Source organism: Salmo trutta, chromosome 17 (genome assembly GCF_901001165.1).
Source record: "Salmo trutta chromosome 17, fSalTru1.1, whole genome shotgun sequence".
NCBI lineage: Eukaryota > Metazoa > Chordata > Actinopteri > Salmoniformes > Salmonidae > Salmo > Salmo trutta.
In genome coordinates this window covers 15,783,527-15,797,279 of record NC_042973.1, presented here as the reverse complement: position 1 = coordinate 15,797,279, position 13,753 = coordinate 15,783,527, and the positions used below count along the sequence as shown (strand labels likewise).

At 40.6% G+C, this 13,753-nt stretch overlaps 1 protein-coding gene across 5 annotated transcripts in view; it reads right to left on the bottom strand.

The window, feature by feature from the left end:
* LOC115151703 (dipeptidyl peptidase 9) overlaps positions 1 to 13,535 on the bottom strand; it is a 36,779-nt gene extending 23,244 nt beyond the window's left edge. The window contains exons 1-6 of one of the 5 annotated variants that reach the window (XM_029695864.1): positions 13,371 to 13,535; positions 3,061 to 3,151; positions 2,622 to 2,860; positions 2,136 to 2,248; positions 1,506 to 1,679; positions 914 to 1,085 (exon numbers count right to left, since the gene is read on the bottom strand). In XM_029695864.1, the coding sequence (XP_029551724.1) occupies positions 914 to 1,085; positions 1,506 to 1,679; positions 2,136 to 2,248; positions 2,622 to 2,860; positions 3,061 to 3,116 (754 nt within the window). In that variant the 5' untranslated portion in view covers positions 3,117 to 3,151; positions 13,371 to 13,535. Of the gene's footprint in view, positions 1 to 913; positions 1,086 to 1,505; positions 1,680 to 2,135; positions 2,249 to 2,621; positions 2,861 to 3,060; positions 3,152 to 3,445; positions 3,617 to 11,530; positions 12,590 to 13,370 lie in introns of those variants that run through there. The other 4 variants (XM_029695865.1, XM_029695863.1, XM_029695862.1 and 1 more) reach the window with 4 other exon arrangements.
* Between the last annotated feature and the right edge of the window lie 218 nt (positions 13,536 to 13,753).

Below are 13,753 nucleotides of genomic sequence, written 5' to 3'. Positions count from 1 at the left end.
TTTGTTTTTGGACAATTTCCTCCTCCAGTTTAGATGGATGTTATATTCGGTTTGTGTCTCCCCTTCTTGTAGGCCTATTTATATGGACATCATTTTTATTGATATGTCATTGTCAGTAAAGTAGGCTATTGGTAATTTGTCGTAGTAAAAAAGATTCTGCCAGTGCCTCTAGTCATATAAAAGTGTAGTAGAATTATAGGAAATGTGTTATAAAAAAAGCCAAAAAGGGCATTCTGTGCAAAGAAAGGTAGGTAGGCTATCTGATATAGCCTAGGCCTACTCGACGCTATACGTGCTCAGCCATGCATTGAACGGTCTTTTTTTGCAAACAGTGATTATTAGCCTTTTTTTTTATCGTAAAAAAAACTACCTATTTTTTGGCAGGCCATCTAACGATTTGGCCAGGTAAAAATGTACTTGAACACGCATTTCGCAATCTGACATAATGGTCTCCTACCTTTTGGGCTTTACATTGCAGATAGTACATTTGTTCATGGTTCTAGGTAGTTTTTTTAGCATTTTGAACAAAGAGCAGTTTGGGAGCCAAATGAGCCGGCTCACCGAAAAGACTCGGAATGCCCATCACTACCCTCCCTCCCCTCACACTGACCATCAGATGCAGGCCTTCAGTCCAGCTCACTCAGCTGTGCCTCACAAGTAATACAACAAATGATCCATTACGTGTGATCATATACCTAAAATGTTGAAATATATTGTATTGGGCCTATAGCCTACTGCACAAACCTCATTGCTACAGAACTGTTTTTATATGGTTAATGTTGCAAAAGCTTAAGAAATGTTTTTTTTTTCTCTCTTTTAACTGAGAGGTAGATCTCGGCTTGAATTTTGACTCAGAAAATGATCTTGATTCAGTAAAGGTTGGTGACCACTGCTATACATCATTTGTGCCAACCTTTATGGCAGTAGGTGAGTCTCCTCTCCTCCCCAGTCTCGATGCTGGCCACCCACAGGTCGTTGCCGTTGATGAAGGCCATGAAGGTGGGGTCGCCTGGGGAGATCTTAGGGTCCATTCGAGTGCCTGAGCATTGGGTCTTAATCTCTACAGGCTTCATGGGGGACGCCTGCTAAACATCACACAGACTTTCAGGCATAGAAGTTACCATGCAACAGACAGGTTGGTTACCAGAGTGCCTACATGTCAAAGCCTTTTCTATCACACACACTTGTAGGTGACCACTTGGTACACTTCTTTATTTTAGAAGTGTATAAGGCACTTCGTATACTTCACTTTAGCAAGGCAGCAGACTGTGAAAATTAATATTTGTGTCATTCTCAAAACTTTCAGCCATGACTGTACAGAGCACTTTGTACACTTCTTCATTTTCACAATGTACAAGTTCCGACTACCGTACATATATTTGAAGGGCTTTGCTTTCATGACCACCTAAATAACCAAGATGCCAAGATAACTGTATTGGAATAACAACAGTATGATCCTAACTTTAACAGGAAGGTATGAGCTGTGTCCTGTAAATAATACTCACAATGAAGCCATTATGGCCTCCGTCCCGGCAGTAGAACAGGCTGTTGCTGGCCTGGAACAGGAAAAGGCCGCTCTCGGCGTGATAATCATACGATGTGATCCCAAAGACCCCCAGGCGCTTTCTCTCCCTCAGCAGCTCCTCCTCCCGGGAGTACACCCCATGATGAGGGGTGGCCTGACGGTCAGGGAAGACACGAAGCAGACAGTGAGACAGCGATGCAGTGTTAGCTTAGCATGAACACCAGTGTGTTTTGGCTTTAGCCAAAGTGCGGTTTTCTGGGCAACAATAGTGGTACCTTCATTTTGCCACTCGTGTTTACAGGGGAAATTAATGATATGTTTTTTTGGGGGGCATAGTATTGATGGCTGTGTCATCTACAGAGCATAGACAAACATTGGCACTCCCAAATGTCAGAAGTACAGTAGTATTGCATTAGGTGCCAATTGAGCTGACCCGTGTATGTCCTCCTCTACATAGTACACATCAGTGCGTGGACGAGGACATGCATGCAGAAATGCCTTGTGAATGTGTGACGAACTTGTTGAGGTGAAGAACATTTATGTTTAGATTTCCCAGAAATCCGACAAGTGGCAAAAGGGAGTCCAGCAGAAGGGGCTGAGGGTTCATTACCTGAAAGTGATCTAGCATCTGTTTCCACGACAACACCAGAAGGGCCTCTTTCCGAATCTTCTTGGGAATCTCTGAGTAAAGTAACGAGTTTTCCCTACTTCCATAGGGCATTCCTAAATGAACATGAAGCGGAAGAAACGGGTTGAGTTAAAGAATATATTTGCATCGCTAAGTCTGTATCTTTTATCTGTGTAACCACAAAGTTCCCAAGGATATTGTCACTGAGATTGGTTGTTCTGGGGTTGTTCCTATAGAGTTTCTTTCCATTGTAACGTTCCCTATAGCCTACCTTCTAACATTAATGGTGCAGAGGGAATCACATGTGAAGAGATCAAATATACATGCGATTCCTCCATTTCCCACCCCTATTCACATTAGTTAATTATGATACACCGTACTGTCACCATTGCGGTGCTGTTTGTTGACAGAAATTATGACGACTCTTCAAAATCCATAATGGGATTTCCAGTGAGGGTGTGACCTCACCGAGGTAGTAGAGTCGATGGGAGTATGGGCCTGACTCGTCCTGCCTCTGGACAAACTGGAAGTCATGCGGGGCCTTGTTGATGACCATGCCCGTGTACTTGCGGCTACTATGGATGATGTTCCGCAGGCCGTCCCACGAGTGCTTCTCCACAAAGAACTGGGAGGGCACGTCCTCCATCTCCACTACCTCCGTGCTGTCCGAGAGCTCATCTACAGCGGTCATTCTGAAAGCTGAATAACTGACCCATAACAATAGAAAAGTCACCAACAACGTGTTACAAAGCTGAATATAAGTACATACATGTAACTGAGTATTGAATACAAGTAAACGATGAGAACAGACAGACCAGCTAGTTGTACAGGTTAAAAAGGTCAAACATGTCACATTAAGCCACATTTGACCAAATGAGCACTGTAGAATGCAAGATTAGTTACGCACCTTTTCCAACTACCTTCCGTTTCGTCTTCAAGTTTCACCCTCTTAACTCTATGCATTAACCGGCCAACAAGCCTGAACCAGATTTGGAAACCTAAAACAGAGACATTGGATTTCTTGGATACAGTCACTATAATACATGCCCATCATCTTATGGCACATTACAGTGTGAAACAAAAGCTAAAACCCTACCATGACATATTGAAGAAAAAAACACATTAAAAAAAGGCACAAAATAGAATACTTAGGAGACTGACACCAGACTGAAAATTCCCTGCATGAAAGAGGATTATCGTACAAGGACAAGCCAGAGAAACAGCACAGGATCTGCCATAAACATCCCGGATGAACAAGACCTCACAAAAAAATTCCCTAAAAACTGCTATACCGAAGAAATCTCCACACCATTTTTCTTTGACCTGCTTCATTGAGGCACAGCTCAGCGACTCACTTGGGAAAAACCTTTCTCCTGTGATGGTCTAACTATGTGTGACTCAGGACAATGCTACATGCCTCTAATGTCTCAACACGAATATATCACCAGAGTGAGGAATGTTTGGCTATTACTCTACAATTCAGAGGTTAGTCAGGCTTGTTGATCTGCCCTCATTGTTTAGGCCTAAATGAGGTCATTCACATAGCCTACAGTACATTAACATAACCATCCACTTAATATTGAAAGGAAGTAGGGTTGCAAAGTGTCAGAAATTTTCCCAGACATTTTCCATGGGAAGTTAAGCCTGGGAATCTTGCTTAAATTCATCAACAACAAAAAACGTTAGCTTATAACAGTGAACCTTTTTTTGTGGGATACACAAGGCAATTCTAGGTCTTGTGGCATATTTTGGTTGAACTATCCCCAATTCAATGGAATTGCAACCCTGCATGCACAGTGCATTCTTCCATCAAATGTACAGCTGATTCTCAAGATCTTGCACACTAATGAGATGCTATTGAGCCCACACTACAACACTGTCTGAGCCAAGGACTACATGCTTTCTGGTAAGTTTTGATTACAATACTGGGTGGGGTGAATATATTTTATATGACATACATGATTTTTTGTTAACTAGTAAATAGTAGCCAGCAGCAAAGTGTGTTTAAATCATTTCGAACTTGTTACCCATTTCTGCTAGTTAGTTTTCGCTACCATGTGGGTTTTAGCTTGCTTGAGCCTGCTAACTGAGTGTTAATTTTAAAACATTTATCTTAGTTGTTTAATATAACTGCTTAACTATTTATCTGTACATGGAATTGTATTAGTATTTTTTTTTTTACATAATCTTTACAGTAAAAGTACCACGGGCACTATCTGATGTGTGGAGACATTTCACTGCAGCTAATGTAGAAGGAAAAGCTGTGTACATTTGCAAATACTGTGCCAAATCATATGTGACGAATGCAACAAAGCTGCAGAATCAGCAGGGCAAGTGCATAAAGTTCCCTCAGCACTCACAACAAGAATCCTCTGACAAACATCCCCCTACTTCTATTCGAGGTGAAAATGATAAATCAGACCCCTTATCAATAGCAACAGCTCAAGGTTCTCCTGGAATCAGAAGTTTTTTTGACTCAATGGAGGAACGTAGTCAGAAATGCTGATGAATGTCTTGCTCGAGCTGTGTATGCAACTGGTTCACCTCTGATGCTCACAGGCAATGTGTATTGGAAGAGATTTCTGAATGTTCTTCGCCCAGCATACACCCCTCCAACCAGACATGCTTTATCTACCGGTACTAATTTGCTGGATGCAGAGTTCAAGTGAAGGTCAAGCAAATCATAGAGAAAGCAGACTGTATTGCAATCATCTCTGATGGGTGGTCGAATGTTCGTGGGCAAGGAATAATTAACTACATCATCTACACCCCTCAACCAGTATTCTACAAGAGCACAGACACAAGGGACAACAGACACACCGGTCTCTACATTGCAAATGAGCTGAAGGCAGTCATCAATAACCTTGGCCCACAGAAGGTATTTGCACTGGTGACAGAAATTGCTGCGAACATGAAGGCTTCTTTGTCTAAAGTGGAGGAGTCCTACCCTCGCATCACACCCATTGGCTGTGCTGCTCATGCATTGAATCTGCTCCTCAAGGACATCATGGCACTGAAAACAATGGATACACTCTACAAGAGAGCCAAGGAAATGGTTAGGTATGCGAAGGGTCATCAAGTTATAGCAACAATCTACCTCACCAAGCAAAGTGAGAAGAGGGGGTTGTCGAGGACTCCGGCCACCCTGGTCGTGGACTGTTCTCTCTGCTGCCGCACGGCAAGCCAGTCTGGGTCCAGAAGGCGTCAGGACAGCTTCTACCGCCAAGCCATAAGACTCCTGGACATCTAGTCAGGTGGCTGCCCCACCGCCACTCTGTTGTCATCTATGCATGGTCACTTCAATTGGCTCTACCTACATGTACATACTACCTTGGCTGGCCAGTGCCCCCGCGCATTGACTCTGTACCGGCGCATGTGACTAATAAAATTTGATTTGAATAAGAGCACCACATTGAAGCTGCCCACAACACCCGTTGGGCTGGTGTTGTCATCATGTTTGACAGTCTCCTGGAGGGGAAGGAGTCTCTCCAAGAAATGGCCATATCACAATCTGCCCTGCCCACTTCACTGTTGCAGAGAAAACTGCAGTTCTGAAATACATCAATAAGAGTTAAGACTTCTGCCTGAAGCCCATACACGCGGCAGTGTACATGTTGGACCCCAAGTATGCTGGCAAGAGCATCCTGTCTGGTGCAGAGATCAACAAGGCCTATGGTGCCATCACTACTTTGTCTTGCCACCTAGGCCTGGATGAGGGCAAGGTTGTTGGCAGTCTGGCGAAGTACACTTCCAAGCAAGGGCATTGGGATGGAGATGCAATATGGCAGACGTGCCAACATATCTCATCAGCCACCTAGTGGAAGGGACTTTGTTGATCTGAGGCTCTTTACCCTGTTGCCTCCATCATCCTCCAAATCCCACCAACATCAGCCGCCTCAGAGCGCAACTGGTCCTTGTTTGGGAACACACACACCAAAGCAAGCAACAGGCTGACCAATACAAGGGTTGAAAAATTGGTGGCCATCCGGGCAAATTCGAGGTTTTTTGAGCCTGACAACGAGCCATCGTCAACAAGGTTGGAAAGTGACAGTGAAGATGAGGCATCAAGAGTCTGATGTTCAAGAGGTGGACATTGAGGAGGTCCAGGGAGAAGACATGGAAGCCTGAGAGGAAGACAAGCAAAGCTTTAGTTTCTAGACTATCATTTTAGAGAGGTATGTTGAAACCGTTTTGGGAGGTGTGATGGATCATTGGGGATCATTCAATATTCCCTTTCTTTTGTTGTTCAATGAAATCATCCCATGTGAAGAGTCAACTCCTTTAATTACATTTCAATTTCTAACTAAATCGTTTTTTATTTCTATTGGAAGGATTTAATCATTTGCAATTGTCTACTTATGATAAGGTAAAAGGTTTATGTTTCTGTCTCCATATGATATGGTAAATATATCCAATGCAACATTTTTTTTTTTAAACGGTATTAATATTAATTTGCATACATTCCCATTAATTCCCATGGAAAGTTTCCACCTCTGAATATTCCCCAAAATGTGCAACCCTAAAAGAAAGAATATGTATGCTTTTATCCTCAATGAGCTACACAATCCCCTTTGAAAGCTGAACATGTAAGCATATACAACACTGAAAAGGTAACAGGTTAGTGGGTTAACAGCTTAGTATGCAGCTCTGCCTAAACCCCTTATGGTGGTGTTTTCAAAGGTGACCGTGACGTGAACTAAACTATTCTCATGTAAATTTGAATATCTCCATAGAGAGACTGAAACAGCCAGAAGGAAGAACCCCAACTCACAAAAACCCAGAAGAGCTTCAATGACCGTAAGTAAACAATGATGGGTTTGTGGTGGTACTATGGGCTTTTAGCAAAGGGGATGTATTTACACTAGCGTTGCACAAAAACAGTCCATGGGAAGCCAGAATTTAAATACATTTCAACTGAATTTTTATCAACACATCGCCTGCGCTACTCACTCATCATTCTTCTCCCCCATCCTATTGGCAGAAATTAAACAGTTAGTACCCGTGGAAAGGACTGTTCAACGTTCGTCTGACCAATCAGAATCTATACTTCAAGATTGTTTTGATCATGACGACAGGAATATTTTCTGGGTTACCTCAGAATAACATTGATGTATACACTGACTCGTTCAATGAGTTGTGCCCCCACCCACTGTGACGATTAGAACTTATCCAAACCAAACACCATGGATAGATGGAAGCATTTGCACAAAACTAAGCATGAACCGCCGCATTTAACCACAGTAAGGTGACTGGGAACATGGACGAGTACAAACAGTCCAACTATGCCCTCTGTAAGGCAATCAAACATGCAAAACGTCAGTACAGAGACAAAGTCGAGTCGCAATTCAACTGCTCAAACACGACATGTGGCAGGGAGTTAAGACAATCACGGATTATACAGGGAAAACCAGCCACGTCGAGGACACCGACACCTTGCTCCAGGACCCGCTAAACAGTTTTTAGCTGGTCAAAACAGTTTTTTTAACAGTAACATGCAAAACATAAACATAACAGCCAGAGGGATTCAAAAGAAAAACTATTCCACATTATATCAAATACAGACATATAGCGAATACATTTTTTTTACATTTTGTTTTGTATACATTATAAAGACTAGAAATAGTTTTCCAAATCAGATAAAAAAAAATAAGAAAAGGGGCTTTTTCTTCATAAATGTTGATTTGTGTATGAAATATTTTCCTAATAAAATAAAGAGATTTATGACATACTCACGTTCAATTGTGGAATCAGTGTAGTAAAATAATATGTCAAACTTAGAAATTTCAATGGTTGTATGAAATTTCAGGCCAAGATGTATTTTTACATCAGTCCAGAACACTTCACTATATAAACAATTACAGAATAAGTGTTCAATAGATTCAGTTTCTAGTTCACAAAAACTGCATTCACTGGTAACATCAAGTATATATTTAGAAATCAAGCTATTACACAGATAGAATCTATGGATTATCTTAAAGGAGATCTCCTTTACTTTATTGTCACCATAAATTTGTGTGGAGTGAGCCAAGCACGGCGCCAGTTTACATCAAACGATGAAGCCCAACAAAATATCGCAGAGGGAATGGACTTCCTGTAGAAAATATCCCTTAATAAACGATTGTTGAATTTTGTATCTAGTAGACCAATGCCATTCACCTGAATATCGCTTACAAATCGGAGATATTCCAAAATATGCATTATTCTGAAGTAAAGTTGTTTTTATCCCACTAGGTATAGCTTTAATAACAGTGTCATATTCCTTGCTTGAAACCTCAAAGTTGTATCTTTCCATAAATTCTCTCCGTGTAAATAGATTCCCACTAATATTAACTAATTGGCTGACAAGGACAATGTTTTTCGAGAACCATTTATGGTTAAATAACATCTTGTTTCTATATATCGACCCATTGTTCCATATAAAACATTTATGAGGTGAAAAGTTGTGTTTATACAACAAAGCCCAGCACATTAAAGCTTGCTTGTGAAAATCTGCCAGTTTCACAGGAAGTTTACCCACAATATATGGACATTGTAGTAAAAAATTAAGCCCTCCGAGCTTCTGAAAAACAAAATCAGGTATAATATTCAAGAAAATATGAGGATTTTTTTAATGTATCTTTTAATCCAGTTGACCTTTGATATCTGATTGAAGAGAGTGAAATCTAAGACATTTAGACCGCCATCACAAACCCTGTTGGTGATAACATCTCTTTATCTTATGTGGCTTGTTTTTCCATATGAAGTTGTACAAAAGCCTATCTAAGGTACAGCAAGTGGATTTGGGAATATCAATAGATGAAAAAAGATAGGATGAACGAGATAGCCCCTCAGCTTTGGATAAAAGCACCCTTCCTTGAAGACTTAAATCCCTCCCTAACCATGAGGATATATTATTTTTTTTGGACCGATTCAGTTACAGGGTTCAAATTAAGATCGTTCATAGCCTTAAGATTTTTGGTGATCTTTACACCAAGGTCTGTTACAGTATCTTTTTCAGAGATGTTACAATCTGCTGGATTGACAGCTCCTTTCAAAACAAACATCTCACATTTGGAAAGATTTAATGCCAAACCTGAGATTTTGGAGAACTGCTTCACAATATCCAATGCTAATCTAGCTTGAGACACATTTTTCAAAAAAAGTGAGGTGTCATCCGCCAGTTGGGATATCTTGATCTCTCTGGCCTGGAATGTAATGCCTTCAAATTGACTTTTATGAACTAATGAGCATAACATTTGAGATACTAACTAAAATAAAAAAGGTGAAATTAGACAACCTTGTCCTATTCCTTGTAAATGTAAAACCTTGAGGATGTTCCATGACAGAGTTTGATACAGCTATTACCACCATTATACAGAGTTCTAATAGCATCAACAAAAAAAACGACCAAATTTCAAATGCTTAAGACAATCAAAGATAAAATTGTGACTTACTGTATCAAATGCTTTCTGAAAATCCAAAAATAGGATAACAGGGAAGTCATCTAATAGATCACAATACTCAACCAAGTCTAACACCAGCCTCAGATTATTTGATATATGGCGCCCTTTCATAAAAACTGATTGACATTCATCAATCAGATAATTTAAGCAAGACTTTAACCTTTTTGCAAAGATTAAGGCTATAATTTTGTAGTCGTTATTTAGGAGTGTGATTGGACGGCAATTATCAATACTTAGGAGATCCTTGTGTGGTTTAGGTATAAGAGTAATAACCCCTTGCTTCAGAGAGGCAGGTAGTTCTCCCTTTATATCCTCCTTAAAGGTTTCAAGTAAAAAAGGTGCTATTTCTTCAAAGAAGGTTTTGTAAAATTCAGAGGTTAATACATCACAACCTGGAGATTTGTTATTTTTTAACTGAGCAACCCCGTACTGGATGTCCATAATGGATAAATCTTGGCAACAACTGATTGAGTTCTTCACTAACCGAATTAACAGTCTCTATAGAATCAAGGAGATCCTTAGAGTCACTCAAATTGTTATCTAAGGAGTAGATACTCATAAAACTTAGTGGTAAAGTCTGATAACTCTATCCTCAGTGGTAACCCCATTAATCTTACATTTCCGAAGTGTGTCGAGTTCCCCTCTCCTCTTCTCCAAATTAAAAAAGTATCTACTGTTCTTTTCACCTTTTTCAAGCCATTGTTTTCTAGATCTTATGAAAGCTCCTCTAGCCTTTTCCTCATACAATGTATCTAGTTGATTGTGTAAATCATTCAATTTAGCTTTCTCATTAAGATCAAGATGCTCAATCTCTGTGATATCGGCAATTGTTTTAGAGAGTTCAGCTACCTCACATCTCCTTAAAGCAAGCCGTTTTCCATAAGTAATACAGGCTGAGCGGATTTAAAATTTCAGCAGTTCCCAATATTTCCCATATTATGCATTAGATGTAGCTAAACTCCAGTAAACAGAAATGAGATTCTTAATCACATTTTTTAAATCATCATGCAATAACAATGAGTTACTTAATTTCCAATAACCACCAGAGTATTTCTTACCATCATTACTGCACATTCTTACAGTCAACCATATGACTTTATGATCCGTCAGGACTGCAGGCAGTATTTTTACCTCTACAGTGTTGGGCTCAAGACTAGAGGTTATCACCCACAAATCTATTCTTGATTGTAAGGAACGATCTCTATTACTCCATGTGTATTGTATCTCTCCAGGGTTTTTTACTCTCCATATGTCAATTAAGTCCAGGCTTTGGCAGAAATTCACCCACTTGTTCACACCAATGTTAGGCCTATGAGGCAATCTAACAGTCTCATTAGAATAAACCATATTAAAATCTCCACCAACTATAATCTGACTGGATGGATATTTTCTCAGAAGACTTTTAAGAATTTCTTCAATTTCCTCTAGAAGAGAGTTATTTGGAGGACTAGAACAGTATCCATATACATCACACAACTAATCTGTCCATGTGGTTGATGACCACTACTAGCCAATGTCCATTGGAGTCCATTTGAGTAAACAAAATTTGAAATTGTGTGCTAAAATTGCAACCCCAGCTGAATGATTAGTCCCGTGGGCCAAAGAAATGTCACTGCCCCACAGATTTTTCCAATAATTATAGTCCTCTTTGCATGAATGTGTTTCTTGAACGAATACTAGATCTGCGTTGCAGTCCTTACAAAAAAAAGCTTCTCTTCAACAGGTTTCGTATTCCCCTCGCATTGATTGACAAACTTCAAGTCCATATCTATAGAATAGAAAGAAAAATCCTATGCAATCTCAACTTTACCCTCTCTATAAACAGTTGCTTCATATATGTATTAACAGAAGTCTTAACTTGTAAAACAGTAACACCATGTTTCAAAAGTAGAACGTTCAGTTTGCAGTGAGGAAGGAACTACCTTGTAAACCTACCGACAGAACAAATCACCCCGGTCGTATTTCTTTACCGTTGGCGAAAAAGGCTCTGATTCCCCTGTAGTATCCACCCTTTCCTTGATTTCGGGCCTGTTGTACAAGAGGCCACAATTTTGCCTTTGCTGCAGTCAAGTCCTCCCCGAATCTAAGTTCTCTCTTTCAGAAAGGCGCTTTCCTTTGCTTTCTTCCAAACTGCATCTCTCGCTGTGCGAAAAGCAAACTGGATGATGATCGAGCGGCTGACGATGGCATCTTGTTTCTTCCCAATACGATGAGCAACATCCACAGCCATATATCCATCGGGGAAGTCCGGTGCCACACGGTTACATATGTCTTTTACTAAGCGCTTCACATTCTCATCCTGGTTCTCCGGGACACCGTAAAGCCGTAGCCCCCACCTTCTCCGGTATCGCTCTGCTTCCGATAAGCGCTCTTGCATGTCTGCGATGGTCTTCTCCTGAGCAGTGCATTTCTCAGACGTAGCAGTGTTTAAGCAGTTTAAGCTCTTCGATACTCTTGTATGCATGATTGAGAGGTCAACTATTTTTGATGTGTTTTGGCGTATCATTTTCTCCAGACCATCGGCTCTTTCGTTTATCTTTGCAGAGACAGCATCGATTACGTTCACGAAAAGACAATTATTTCTGTGTCTTTTTGGGTGCAGGACTATTGACTGCATTTTCAGAATCAACCGAATGTCCAGAATCCTCCATTTCTTCTCCTGAGGAGTCAGGTGGCGGTTTTTCTCCAACGTATGAGTGCTCAGCTAGCAACTTCCTTCTCCTCCCTTTGCTCTCTCGCACATTTTTTCCTTCCATTTCTCAAAGTTTTGAATCAAATTATCGGTCAACTAAGCGTTGTTCTCTATTGTGTTTACTATAAGCCAAGTTCCGTTACATTTAAGTAAGTTTGAGAGGGATAAAAGTTAAGGTTACTCGGAGCAAGCTGGAATCTCGTCTGCACTCGCCGCCATCTTCCAGACGTTCCCCGGAAGACAGAGGCGCTAATTAGCATGCTCTGAACAAATCAAAATGTATTTGTCACATGCGCCGAATACAACAGGTGTAGACCTTACAGTGAAATGCTTACTTACAACCCCTTAACCAACAATGCAGTTAAGAAAAACAATTAAGAAAAATAATAATAAAAATTAAAGAGCAGCAGTAAAATAACAATAGCGAGGCTATACACAGAGGGTACCGGTCACCGGTGTTTAACGGAAGAAGGCCGCCAGAAACGTGTTGTCACTGAAAAATACTGTCCGCTGCAACTCTGATAAAGCCGGTAAAGCCGGGGGGTCCATAGCTAGCAACGCTCCATTGTTTTTTTTTTATTATTTAAAACTCCTAATGTTAGGGGTTGGTGGCATTGGCAGTGTCAACACAGCCCATACATTCACTTACATTAAACATGCCCAAGTGTGGATTGTAATATGTCCAGGTCCAAGAAAAGCTATTTTATTAACTAGCTAGTAAAAGTTACATAGATTCATCCTCGGCTACTGACAATGGCGAATGGAGCTAAGTAACGTTAGTTGGTTCTATGGCTAGCTAGCTAACGTGAACTAGTACGTTTTATCGTTATATGTCACGCCATTAGCAATCCAACAAACTATAAACTTAACGCAAATAAAATGTTTTAGCAAGGACCCGTTTTCAGTAATTCATTTCAGGATAAATTTAAGCAATTGTCGGAGCTTTACTAGCTACCCTGCTGTATTGACAGCAGGGGGCTGTTCTGGCTAGCGAGTTAGCCTCAGCGGCTAGCAAGCTAACGGTTAGAAACGGATCTGGAACTGTCCGTTTACTGAAATAACAACATCAGGTTTGGTACTTACAGGTTCAGCCCTAGATTTTCTCTCACGCGTTTCTAACTTCTGCTTTAATGGTGCGATTAAATGTTAACCAGTTATAACTGCGTCCATGGCCTGTAGTTCATCAGACAAAACAATCACGGAAACTAATTTGGGAAGCCTTAACGAAAGCGACCCTTCAACCGGAAATCATCACGTATTTCAGCGTCAACCAATGATAATATCAGAGACGGAAGAGAAAGCGAGACACCCCACAGTCTGTGTTTTCTTCTTCTGTTTCAGTCAAAGTAAATTGACTAAGTAGACCAGACTCAGCTGATGTTGCGTTGATGGGTTGGTTGTTTGGCAACAAAACTTTAGGTTACGACCGTAAAATAAGCAACACCTAGTCCTCGCACATGCAAAGA